Genomic DNA, 13,525 nt, shown 5'->3' with positions numbered 1-13,525 from the left:
TACATATTCATGTAACTTTATTTTTTATTGGCAGATCAATAAAGTTTTCAATGCAGTTTTCCAAACACATTCATGATCAGTAACTACAATAACTATATCTAATATCTAGTTTTATAATATCTAGTTTTACAGACAATTTATAAACACATGGATTAATTTCATAAACTGTGTATCATTAAATAAAGTTGTAAAATAATCCCCCCAAACTAGTGGTGAAAAGTGATCATCATACCATCTCTATCTGATTCATGTTAGGGGCGGAAGGTATCCTAGTGGTTAGAGCATTGGGCCAGTAACCAAAAGGTTGCTAGATTGAATCCCCGAGCTGACATGGTAAAAATCTGTTGTTCTGCCAGTGAACAAGGCAGTTAACCCACTGTACCTAAGCCATCATTGTAAATAAGAATTTATTCTTAATTTATTCTTAACTGACTTGCCTAGTTAATGTGTAGAACCTTTATTTTTTTTTAAATTAGTGTCTACAAAATACTGCAGAGGGACAACCTGGTCTCAGAGCAAAACGTATTTTGTGTAACAAAAACATCCGTGCCACTCCATTTAGTATGTTAGGTTATATTACATTGGCCGACCAATGTAACCTGAACTGAAATATAAAGTAAACATGTAAAGTGTTGGTTTCATGAGCTGAAATAAAACATTCCAGCAATGTTCCATGTGTAGAAAAAGCTCATTTCTCTCAAATGTTGTGCACAACATTGTTACTATCCCTGTAAGTGAGCATTTCAGCCTTTGTCAAGATAATCCATCCACCTGACAGGTGTGGCATATCAAGATGCTGATAAAACAGCATTATCATTACACAAGTGCACCTTGTGCTGGGGGACAATAAAAGGCCACACAACATAATGTCACATATATCTCAAGTTCAGGGAATATGCAATTGTCATGATGACTGCAGGAGAGAATTCAATATGTATATCTCTACCATAAGTCACCTCTAACGTCCTTTTAGAGAATTTGGCAGTACATCCAACAGGCCTCACAACTGCAGATCACATGTAACCACGGCAGCCCAGGACCTCTTCACCTGCAGGATTGTCTGAGGGGGGCTGAGTAGTATTTCTGTCTGTAATCAAGACCTTTGTGGGGAAAAACTAATTCTGACTGGCTCCCAAGTGTGCCTATGCCCTCCCAAGTCCCACACATTCCTGAGCCCCTGCCCAGTCATGTGAAATCCATAGATTAGGGGCTCATTTATTTAAAATTGATTTCCTTATACGAACCATAAATCTTTGAACTTGTTACGTTTAGATTGTTGTTCAGTATAATACGACTTGTAGGATGTATCGTATGTTAAGAATTACAATTCGTATGTTATTTTACGCATTGCTATTTATACAACATGTTACGCACTTGTAATATGTATGGTATGTTACGAATTCCAATTTGTTGTTGCTAACGTTAGCTAAGTTAGGGGTGAGGGGTTTAAGGTAGAGTTAAATGGGTTTAGGGGAAAGGTTAGCTAAAATGCTAAGTAGTTGAATGCTAAGCTAACATGCAAACATAGTTAAAAAGTTGTAAGTAGTTGCAAAGTTGCTAATTAGCTGAAATGCTCAAGTCCTCCTTGATGAGATTCAAACAAGCAGCCTTTGGCTATACATTTAACTTTGGTCTAGCCTTTGACAGAAACTCACCCAAAAGTCAGGGCAGACGTAAGCAGGCTTCTCTCATGAGTGTGTTCTCTGATGAACTTTTAGCTCAGTTGCTGTTTTGAAGCATTTTACACAGGCAGAGCAGGAGTATGGTTTCTCTCCTTCATGTATATTTTGATGTTTTTTTAAGGTATACAATCGAGAGAAACTTAAACCACAGTCAGAACAGGAGTAAGGCTTTTCTCCGGTGTGTGTTCTCTGATGAACTTTTAGATGAGTTGATGTTTTAAAACATTTTCCACAGTCAGAGCAGGAGTATGGCTTCTCTCCTGTGTGATTTCTATGATGAATTTTTAGCTCAGTTGATGTTTTGAAATATTTTACACAGTCAGAGCAGGAGTATGGCTTCTCCCCTGTATGTATAAGTTCATGTGATTTTAAATGGGAAAGTTGACAGAAACTAGTCCCACAGTCAGAGCAGACATAAGGCTTCTCTCCTGTGTGTGTTCTCTGGTGAACTTTTAGCTCATTTAATGTTTTAAAACATTTTCCACAGTCAGAGCAGGAGTATGGCTTCTCTCCTGTGTGATTTCTATGGTGAATTTTTAGATCAGTTGATGTTTTGAAATATTTTACACAGTCAGAGCAGGAGTATGGCTTCTCTCCTGTGTGATTTCTATGATGAACATTTAGCTCAGTTGATGTTTTAAAACATTTTCCACAGTCAGAGCAGGAGTATGGCTTCTCTCCTGTGTGATTTCTATGATGAATTTTTAGCTCAGTTGATGTTTTGAAATATTTTACACAGTCAGAGCAGGAGTATGGCTTCTCTCCTGTGTGATTTCTATGATGAACATTTAGCTCAGTTGATGTTTTAAAACATTTTCCACAGTCAGAGCAGGAGTATGGCTTCTTTCCTGTGTGTGTTCTATGATGAACATTTAGCTCAGTTGATGTTTTAAAACATTTTCCACAGTCAGAGCAGGAGTATGGCTTCTCTCCTGTGTGATTTCTATGATGAATTTTTAGCTCAGTTGATGTTTTGAAATATTTTACACAGTCAGAGCAGGAGTATGGCTTCTCCCCTGTATGTATACGTTCATGTAATTTTAAGTGGGAAAGTTGAGAGAAACTAGTTCCACAGTCAGGGCAGAAAAAAGGCTTCTCTCCTGTGTGTGTTCTCTGATGAACTTTTAGATCATTTGATGTTGTGAAATTTTCCACAGTCAGAGCAGGAGTATGGCTTCTCACCCGTGTGTGTTCTTTGATGAACCTTTAGCTGATTTGACGTTTTAAAAACATTTTCCACAGTCAGAGCAGGAGTAGGGCTTCTCCCCTGTGTGTATACGTTCATGTGTCTTTAAGTGGGAAAGTTGAGAGAAACTCTTCCACAGTCAGAGCAGAAAAAAGGCTTCTCTCCTGTGTGTGTTCTCTGATGAACTTTTAGATCATTTGATGTTGTGAAGCATTTTCCACAGTCAGAGCAGGAGTATGGCTTCTCACCCGTGTGTGTTCTTTGATGAACCTTTAGCTGATTTGACATTTTAAAACATTTTCCACAGTCAGAGCAGGAGTAGGGATTCTCCCCTGTGTGTATACGTTCATGTGTCTTTAAGTGGGAAAGTTGAGAGAAACGAGTTCCACAGTCAGGGCAGAAGAAAGGCTTCTCTCCTGTATGTATACGTTCATGGGATTTTAAGTGGGAAAGCTGAGAGAAACGAGTTCCACATTCAGGGCAGAAGAAAGGCTTCTCTCCTGTGTGTGTTCTCTGATGAACTTTTAGCACCGCTGATGTTTTGAAGCATTTTCCACAGTCAGAGCAGGAGTATGGCTTCTCACCCGTGTGTGTTCTTTGATGAACTTTTAGCTGATTTGACATTTTAAAACATTTTCCACAGTCAGGGCAGAAGAAAAGCTTCTCTCCTGTATGTATACGTTCATGTGTCTTTAAGTGGGAAAGTTGAGAGAAACTAGTTCCACAGTCAGGGCAGAAGAAAGGCTTCTCTCCTGTGTGTGTTCTTTGATGAACTTTTAGATCATTTGATGTTGTGAAGCATTTTCCACAGTCAGAGCAGGAGTAAGGCTTCTCTCCTGTGTGTATTTTTAGGTGTAGTTTTAGCTTTGATAGAAATGGGAAAATCTCTTCACAATGTGGGCATTGATGAGACATCTTAGCTCTCTGATCTTCCTGCTGTTGTTCTCTGGATGTGGAGAATGTCTCAACATGGTATCCTGTGTGAACATCAGAAAAAACAGTCAGTTGGTGTGATATACATGTTAATCAAATGTATTTTATGAAGCACTTTTTACATCAGTAGTAGTCTCAAAGTGCTTAACCTATCTGGTTCAAATCCCATAATTAAAATTATTTTACACCATTTTAAAGATAAACTTCTTGTAAATCCAGCCACAGTGTTTGATTTCAAATAGGCTTTACGGCGAAAGCACACCAAACGATTGTTCGGTCAGCACCTCGTCACAGAAAACCATAGTCATTTTCCAGCCAAGGAGAGGTCTCATAAAAGTCACAAATAGCAATTAAATTAATCACTAACCTTTGATGATCTTCATCAGATGGCACTCACAGGACTTCATGTTACACAATAAATGTGTGTTTTGTTTGATAAAGTTCATCTTTATGTCCAAATACCTCCGTTTTGTTGGTGCGTTTAGTTCAGAAATCCAAAGACACAAAAAGCACTCTCGAAAAGTCAAAAAACACAATAAAAGATAGTAGAAATATGTCAAACGATGTTTAAAATCAATCTTCAGGTTGCTTTTGTCATAAATAATCAATAATATTTCAACCGGACAAAAGCTTCGTCAATGGAAAAAGGTAAACAAGAAATGTGCGCTCCCGATCACGTGCCTGGCTCATGGATGGAAATTCCCACTGTCCTCTCATTGAAAGCGGTGTATCTCCCTCATTTTTCAGAGTAAAAGCCTGAAACAATGCCTAAAGACTGGTCACGTGTTGAGGAAGCCATAGAGATCTGAAACAATGCCTAAAGACTGGTCACATGTTGAGGAAGACAGATTTCCACTGGGTCTTTGTATGGTGGATAGGCATTCAATGGAAAAACAGCCTTTCAAAAGTACAGTACTTCCTGGTTGGATTTTCCTCGGGTTTTCGCCTGCCATATCAGTTATGTTATACTCAGACATTATTTTAACAGTGTTTTCTATCCAAATCGACTAATTATATGCATATCCTAGCTTATGGGCCCGAGTAGCAGGCAGTTTAATTTGGGCACGCTTTTCATCCAAAATTCCAAATGCTGCCCCCTACCCTAGTGAAGTTAACTTCTTTGGGGTAGGGGGCAGTATTGGGTAGCTTGTATGAAAAACGTGCCCAAATTAAGCTGCCTGCTACTCAGCCGAAAAAGCTAGAATATGCATATAAATAGAACATTTGGATAGAAAACACTCTGACGTTTCTAAAACTGTTTGAATGATGTCTGTGAGTATAACAGAACTCATATGGCAGGTAAAATCCTGAGAAAAAAATCCTACCAGGAATTGGGAAATCTGAGGTTTGTCGTTATTCAACTCAGCTCCTATTGAAGATACCGTGTGATGTTAGTTATTTTTCACTTCCCAAGGCTTCCACTAGATGTCAACAGTATTTAGAACCTGTTTTGAGGATTCTACTCTAAAGGAGGGGCTTATAAGGGCTCTATGAGTGAGTGGTCTGGCAGAGTGCCACAGCCTCAGACTGGCGCGCTCACATGAAAGGTAGCTACGTTCCACTTCATTTGTACAGACAAAGGAATTTTCCGGTTGGAACAGTAATGAAGATTTATGTTAAAAACGCCCTAAAGATTGATTCTAAACATCGTTTGACATGTTGCTATGGACTGTAACGGAACTTTTTTTGACTTTTCGTCTGAAACTAGTGAACGCGCTTGGTGAGTTTAGATTGTGTACTGAACGGGCCAACAAAAGGAGCTATTTTGAAATAAATTATGTACATTATCGAACAGAACAAGCACTTATTGTGGACCTGGGATTCCTGGGAGTGCATTCTGATGAAGATCATCAAAGGTAAGTGAATATTTATTATTCTGACATCTCTCGACTTCAACATGGCGGACATTTGTTTGGCTTGATTTTGTTGTCTGAGCGCCGTACTCAGATTATGCTTTTTTGGTCAAGTTATTTTTAAATCGGACACTGTGGTTGGATGACCGACAATTGTATCTTTAAAATGGTGTAAAATACTTGTATGTTTGAGGAATATTAATTATGGGATTTCTGTTGTTTTGAATTTGGCGCACTGCAGTTTCACTGGCAGTTGAAAGGTGGGACGCTCGCGTCCCAAACGGTCCCAGAGAGGTTAACAGAAACACAGCCTAAAATCCCCAAAGAGCATGCAATGCAGATGTAGAAGCACAGTGGCCACAAAAAAACTCACTAGAAAGCAGGAACCTAGGAAGAAACCGAGAGAGGAACCAGGCTCAGAGTGGTGACCAGTCCTCTTCTGGCCATACCGGGTGACAGGTAGCCTAGTGGGTAGGTCAACCGAAAGGTTGCAAGATCGAATCCCCGAGCTGACAAGGTAAAAATCTGTCGTTCTGCCCGAACAAGGCAGTTAACCCAATGTTCCTAGGCCATCATTGAAAATAAGAATTTATTCTTAACTGACTTGCCTATGTCCAAACGCTAGCAGAACATTGACGACAACATCCGGTGAAATCGCAGAGCGCAAAATTCAAAATACAAAAATCGGAATATTAAACATTCATGAAAATACAAGTGTCTTACATAATTTAAAAGGTTCTTGTTTATCCAACTGCGTTGTCAGATTTGAAAACGGCTTTACGGAGAAAGCATACCATGCGATTATCTGAGGACAGCTCCCCACGTCAAAATACTTTTTCAACCAGCACAGGCGTCACAAAATCACAGACCGCAATTAAATAAATCACTTACCTTTGAAGATCTTCCTCTGATTGCAATCCCAAGGGTCCCAGCTACACAATGAATGGTTGTTTTGTTCGATAATATCCTTCATTATATCCCAAAAGTATCAGTTTAGATGGCGCGCTTGATTCAGTAGGTCACTCGTTCAACATGCACACAAACGAATCCTTAAGGTTACCAGTAAAGATCGTCCAAAAAAGTCAAACGAAGTTTCCAATTAATCCTCAGGTATTCTAATATGTAAATAAACAATAATATTTAAGACGGAGAATAGTGTGTTCAATAGCAAAGATAAATAACGAATAGCGCACTCTCGTTGATACGTGCAACATGACTACTTTTCTAATGGGGGACATCTTGGAAAAACTACAAATACTAATTTTTCAAAAACAAGCATGAAACCCTTTCTAAAGACTGTTGACACCTAGTGGAAGCCAAAGGAACTGCAATCTGGTCCTATCAATTTGAATATCCCATAGGAGAGCATTGAAAAAATCTTTGACCTCAAGAAATAAAAATTCCGGATGGATTTACTCAAGGTTTTCGGCTGTCATATCAGTTCTGTTATACCCACAGAGATTATTTTTACAGTTTTAGAAAGTTCAGAGTGTTTTCTATCCAATGCTATCAAGTATATGCATATCCTAGCTTCTGGGCAGTTTACTTTGGGCACGTCAGTCATCGGAAATTCTGGACAATAACCAGTATGCTAAGAAAGTTAAATTAAGGTTAAAAAAAATATTTTTTTAAATACACTAACATTAGTGATGAAATAAATGAATAAATTCTAAAGTTACAAATGTCCATGTTTTTGAAAGAATAGCACATTTTTGTCCAATCAAATAATGTCTAAGTGATCAGAAATACAGTGTAGACATTGTTAATGTTGTAAATGACTATTGTAGCTGGAAATGGCTGAAGATCTCGTACAACGCTGTGTACTACTCTCTTCACAGAACAATGCAAACAGTCTCTAACCAGAATAGTGTCTAGAAGGCCAGCATCCCGGAGTCGCCTCTTCACTGTTGACATTGAGATTGGTGTTTTGCGGGTACTATTTAATGAAGCTGCCAGTTGAGGACTTGTGAGACGTCTGTTTCTCAAACTAGACACTCTAAAATACTTGTCCTCTTGCCCAGTTGTGCACAGGGGCCTCCCACTCATCTTTCTATTCTGGTTAGAGCCAGTTTGCACTGTTCTGTGAAGGGAGTAGTACACAGAACTGCACGAGATCTTCAGTTTCTTGGAAATATCTCACATGGAAAAGCCTTCATTTCTCAGAACAAGAATAGACTGACGACTTTCAGAAGAAAGGTCTTTGTTTCTGGCCATTTTGAGCCTGGAATCGAACCGACAAATGACCCAGATACTCAACTAGTCTGAAAAAGGACTGTATTATTGCTTCTTTTATCAGCACCACAGTTTTCAGCTGTGCTAACATAATTGCAAAAGGGTTTTGTAATGATCAATTAGCCCTTTAAAATGATAAACTTGGATTAGCTAACACAACATGCCATTGGATCACAGGAGTGATGGTTGCTGATAATGGGCCTCTGTACACCTATGTAGATATTCCATTTAAAGAAATCATCCGTTTCCAGCTACAATAGTCATTTACAACACTAACAACATCTACACTGTATTAATGGTCAATTTGATGTGATTTTAATGGACAAAAAAAACATACTTTTCTTTCAAAAACAAGGACATTTCTAAGTGACCCTAAACTTTTCAACGGTAGTGTATGTATTCAGTTCAGTAGGCTGTATGGGAAGGGGAATCAAACTATTCTAAAACTGGGTAGGAGTCAAAAACTAATAAGAGGCAAAAGTGGTGAAAATGATGAGTTATACCATCCTCCACTCAACATCACAAGGGTGATAGTAGAATTTGGGTTTAAAGTAATGACTAAGATATTTCACCCTGAAACTCTATCAGTGTGTGTGAAATCCATTAGACACATAAGACTATAAGTTGATCATATGTGCAGTGTTGACAGGATAGAATTAGAACATTGTGTTCCTTACAGGACATTCTGTCCCCACCCGGAGAGGAGAAACTGTTAGGCTTGTCTATCATGAAACATGTTGCAGAATATGATAAACAATGTAAGTGTACAGTGGAACAATACAGCCATCCTAAAGCGGGGTGGGGTTCTCGACTGATGTGTGTATAAAAGATGGGCTCTGAACTTGAGAGGGCAGAGCTCTCTGAATAAAGAACTGATCTTTTGTATGCTGGGGCTCTGTTTATTAAAACTTAGAGCCTTACAACCTCTAGGATACAGATGGAGTTATAAAATAGTTCAGTTAGAACATTGGGGTAGAAATTCTCGTGACAAAGGGTGAGTAACTACACAGACTAATTTCATAGAACTTCAAAACACTGGCAGTTTGTCTACTCCACTTCTTTAGTCTACACTCTGATCACTCCAGATAGACCAGTGAATAAAACAAATGCTGGCAATACTGGAGTCATCCATACAAGTCTTAGCAGCATGAAATAACATCTACAATGCATTCAAAAAGTATTCAGACCCCTTGGCTTTTTGTTTTTGTTACATTACAGTCTTATTCTAATTCTCATCAGTCGACACACAATACCCATAATGACAAGGGCAAAAACAGGTTTTTAGAAATAACATTAAAAAATTACATTTATGTAAGTATTCAGACCCTTTACACAATAGTTAGTTGAAGCACCTTTGGCAGCGATTACAGCCTTGAGTCTTGTTGGGTATGAAGCTACAAGCTTGGCACAATTGTATTTGGGGAGTTTCTCCCATTCTTCTCTGCAGATCCTCTCAAGCTCATGGTCAGAGTCCTTTAGGTGCCTTTTGGCAAACTCCAAGCGGACTGTCATGTGCCTTTTACTGAGGAGTGGCTTCCGTCTGGGCACTTTACCATAAAGGCCTGATTAGTGGAGTCCTGCAGAGATGGTTGTCATTCTGGAAGATTCTCTCATCTCCATAGAGGAACTCTGGAGCTCTGTCAGAGTGACCATCAGGGTTCTTGGCCACCTCCCTGACCAAGGCCCTTCTCCCCCGACTGCTCAGTTTGGCCGGGTGGACAGCTCTCGGAAGAGTCTTGGTGCTTACAAACTTCTTCCATTGAAGAATAATGGAGGCCACTGTGTTCTTGGGACCTTTAATGCTGCAGAAATGTTTTGGTACCGGTCTCCAGATCTGTGCCGACACAATCCTGTCACAGAGCTCGACGGACAAATCCTTCCACCTCATGACTTGGTTTTAACTCTGACATGCAGTGTCAAATGTGGGACATGACATAGACAGGTGTGTGCCTGTCCAAATCATGTCCAATCAATTGAATTTACCACAGGTGGACTCCAAGTTGAAAAAAACATCTCAAGGATAATCTCATAGCAAAGGGTCTGAAAACGTATATAAATAAGCAATTTTTTTTTTTTTAAATTGCATTTGCAAGACTTTCTATAAACCTGTTTTGGCTTTGTCATTATGGGATATTGTGATGTCATTATGGGTTATTGTGATGTCATTATGGTTTATTGTGTGTAGATTGACTAGGAAAAACATGGAATCAATTTTTGAAGGCTCTAACGTACCAAAATGGGAGAAATGGGAAGGGGTCTGACAGTGCCCTCGGAAAGTATTCAGACCACTTGACTTTTTCCACATTGTTATGTTACAGCCTAATTCTATAATTAAATAAAAATATATCCTCAGCAATCTACACACAATACCCCATCATGACAAAGTGAAAACAGGATTAGACATTTTTGCAAATGCATAAAAATACTTTTTTTTTTAAACAAGAGACTCAAAATTGAGTTCAGATGCTTCCTGTTTCCAATGATCATCCTTGAGATGTTTCTACAACTTGATATATACAAAATATTAAATATATACTACTGTTCAAATGTCTGGGGTCACTGAGAAATGTCCTTGTTTTGAAAGAAAAGCACATTGTTGGTCCATTAAAATAACATCAAATTGATCAGAAATACAGTGTAGACATTGTTATTGTTGTAAATGACTATTGTAGCTGGAAACAGCAGATATCTTATGGAATATCTACATAGGCGAACAGAGGCCCATTATCAGCAACCATCACTCCTGTGATCCAATGGCATGTTGTGTGAGCTAATCTAAGTTTATCATTAGAAAACCCTTTTGCAATTATGTTAGTACAGCTGAAAACTGTGGTGCTCAGTAAAGAAGCAATAAAACTGGCCTTTACAACTCTGCCTAGAAGGCCAGCATCCGCTGAAAACTGATGTTCTGACTCTTTAAAAATGACCCAAACTGTTGATCCTGTTGAGACTGGTGTTAAGTGACCCCAAACTTTTGAATTAACTCAGGTGCATCCTGTTTCCATTGATCATCATTGAGATGTTTCTATATTAAAAATATTAAATATATATGTATCAGATATAAATCATCAGGATGTGGTAGTGTACTGGTTATTGTTAACACTTCTCCAATCGTTGTTGAGATCTGATATTCTCTCCTCCTCTTCTTCATCTTTAATGTTGACATTCAGCTCCAGTGTTTGACTGCAGTCTTCCAGCTTCACTGATGCCATCTCTGGATCCTGCAGTGCAAACTGGGCTCCACTGTCACAATCAGGACCCAGTGACTGTAGGTTTCTACTCAGTGTGGAAGGAGAGTGGCAGGCTGGGATTGTCCTCACTGTTGATGTTACCGGCCTCAGACTTAATCTGAGTCGGTCTGTAGTAATAAAGACAAACGGACACAAAAGTTATTTTCTTGACAGTTCAAGCACTTGATTCTGTAAAAATATGTTCTACTTTTTCATGTTCAATTATCTCATTTCAGTCAATCAGGTAGCTAATCCTTGACAAAACATTCATTCACGTTAGACACAAAGTACACATTTTAAATTGCACAACATAAGTGCACTTAATCTATAGTAGATTTCCTAAATTCACATAAATGCATAAATGACTCAAAAACCATTTTAGTACAAGATCACAGTATGTTTCAGGCAGCACTATGTACTATTTTCCTGAATAACCTTGTCTCCTCTATATTATTTCACTCACAAAAACCAAATGTATTTCCCATTCACACCATATTAAGAATTATAAATAATAATAATAAATAATAATATATCCCATTTAGCAGACGCTCCAAAGCACTTATATTAAGAATTATATGGGTGGCCCCAGCGGGAATCGAACCCACGACGCTTGGCGTTGCAAGCGCCATGCTCTACCGACTGAGCCACACAGGCCCAATTATCAGGGGTCGTACAGTGGCAAGTCAAATTCAAGGACTTTTTCAGGCACAAATATTTATTTACTTGAAGCCCCGTGTGAAAACCCAGAATGATAGATAAATATAGAAACAACTGAATGTGTCTGAAAATTACTACACATGACTGCAGTCCTCCAGAACTGATAATCATTACATTCAGCTTCAAAACTGTAGAGCAACTGAAATGTTGGGGTTTATATCATGCTGAGACAATCCACCCCCAGGTTATCCAGCTTATCAAAAACCATACCGACAGTAACATCTGTTACCCCCAACAACTCTGCTGCAGTTTACAAGATAACTTTCAAGCTGGTATTTCTGCTTTACACAATCCAAGATGTTGATAAGCTTACCAATGAATGCAATGAAGTACATTTTATTCACAATTAAAGCATCCTTTGTCACAGCACATTTATGGGCACAAGATTTCTGAACAGGCCTCGAAACCATGTCAGGAATAGTAGAAAGAACAGTTCTGACAGTAGGTCCTCTTACTACGGGACCAGCCATGGAAGCTCCATCAGTCTGACAGTAGGTCCTCTTACTACGGGACCAGCCATGGAAGCTCCATCAGTCTGACAGTAGGTCCTCTTACTACGGGACCAGCCATGGAAGCTCCATCAGTCTGACAGTAGGTCCTCTTACTACGGGACCAGCCATGGAAGCTCCATCAGTCTGACAGTAGGTCCTCTTACTGGAAGCTCCATCAGTCTGACAGTAGGTCCTCTTACTACGGGACCAACAATAGAAGCTCCATCAGTCTGCATTGTAGTTCCACCAGTCTGCCTTACAGCCTCTGCATATGATACATCATGACGGATTCTATATCTCTGAGCATCTCCCTGGACTGGCCACCCCTCATAGCCTGGTTCCTCTCAAGGTTTCTTCCTTGGTTCTGGCCTTTCTAGGGAGTTTTTCCTCGCCACTGTGCTTCTACACCTGCATTGCTTGCTGTTTGGGGTTTTAGGCTGCGTTTCTGTACAGCAATTTGTGACATCGGTTGATGTAAGAAGGGCTTTATAAATACATTTGATTGGTTGATTGATGAGGTTGGGTCAAAATCACTGACATTGAAGCTAAGGAATCCTATTCTGTACTTTTCCAGACAAAACCTTCTAACACCTCAACAGCACTGATAAGCTTTCACTTCTTTGACTTCTTTCCCACTGATCAACCTTTAGGCTTCAACCACTGTCTACCTTCACATGTTATTTAACAATATCATCCATGGACATAGATATTGGGACCTCAGAGATTATTACTCCCTTCAATTTCGCATCAGCTCCAGGGTCCTGGCTTCTGAGCTTTGTCCCATTATGATTTTCCAATTGAAGAATCTTCCCTTGCTGAACCTGACCAGCACAAGATATTAACAATCTACAACTTTCAATGTTTTATTTCACCTTTATTTAACCAGGTAGGCTAGTTCAGAACAAGTTCTCATTTACACGGCTGCATCCCAGTTTAACTACACCTCTCTTTTTATGGCCTTGGTTAATCAGGGTGTAAATGAGGCCCTGTGGTCTCCTCAAACACCATCCCAACTTTCCACTCTAACACATTATTACTCTAGCTCCCTACCTTGGGCCTCTGGAGTTACTATACTACATGCACCCCTGCTTCCAGTATCATTATCTCTGTTCTTCCTATGTCTTTCCACTACAGACCATTCACATACTAGGCCCTCATCCTCCCGCTCCATATCATCAGAACTGTCCCCCACATTGATCGC

At 39.4% G+C, this 13,525-nt stretch overlaps 2 protein-coding genes across 2 annotated transcripts; both read right to left on the bottom strand.

Annotated features, from left to right (window-relative positions):
- Positions 1–2,888, bottom strand: LOC135533261 (gastrula zinc finger protein XlCGF28.1-like; the record flags this gene model as incomplete). The annotated part of the gene is made up of 1 exon (XM_064960668.1): positions 1–2,888. A coding segment is annotated over one exon (1,200 nt), but the record flags the coding sequence as incomplete, so codon positions are not given.
- An 80-nt stretch (positions 2,889–2,968) lies between these two features.
- Positions 2,969–4,887, bottom strand: LOC135533260 (gastrula zinc finger protein XlCGF17.1-like). The gene has a single exon (XM_064960667.1). It carries the CDS (start codon positions 3,781–3,783, stop codon positions 2,974–2,976), a length of 810 nt encoding a protein of 269 aa, XP_064816739.1. The 5' UTR covers positions 3,784–4,887; the 3' UTR covers positions 2,969–2,973.
- Between the last annotated feature and the right edge of the window lie 8,638 nt (positions 4,888–13,525).

This window comes from Oncorhynchus masou, unplaced genomic scaffold (genome assembly GCF_036934945.1).
Source record: "Oncorhynchus masou masou isolate Uvic2021 unplaced genomic scaffold, UVic_Omas_1.1 unplaced_scaffold_2297, whole genome shotgun sequence".
Classification (NCBI taxonomy): Eukaryota; Metazoa; Chordata; class Actinopteri; order Salmoniformes; family Salmonidae; genus Oncorhynchus; species Oncorhynchus masou.
This window is presented reverse-complemented; position numbering and strand designations above follow the sequence as displayed.

Bases quoted from the DNA above. Each gene is read 5' to 3' on its own strand.
- LOC135533260 (XM_064960667.1), bottom strand. From the start codon at position 3,783: ATGTCTCATCAATGCCCACATTGTGAAGAGATTTTCCCATTTCTATCA.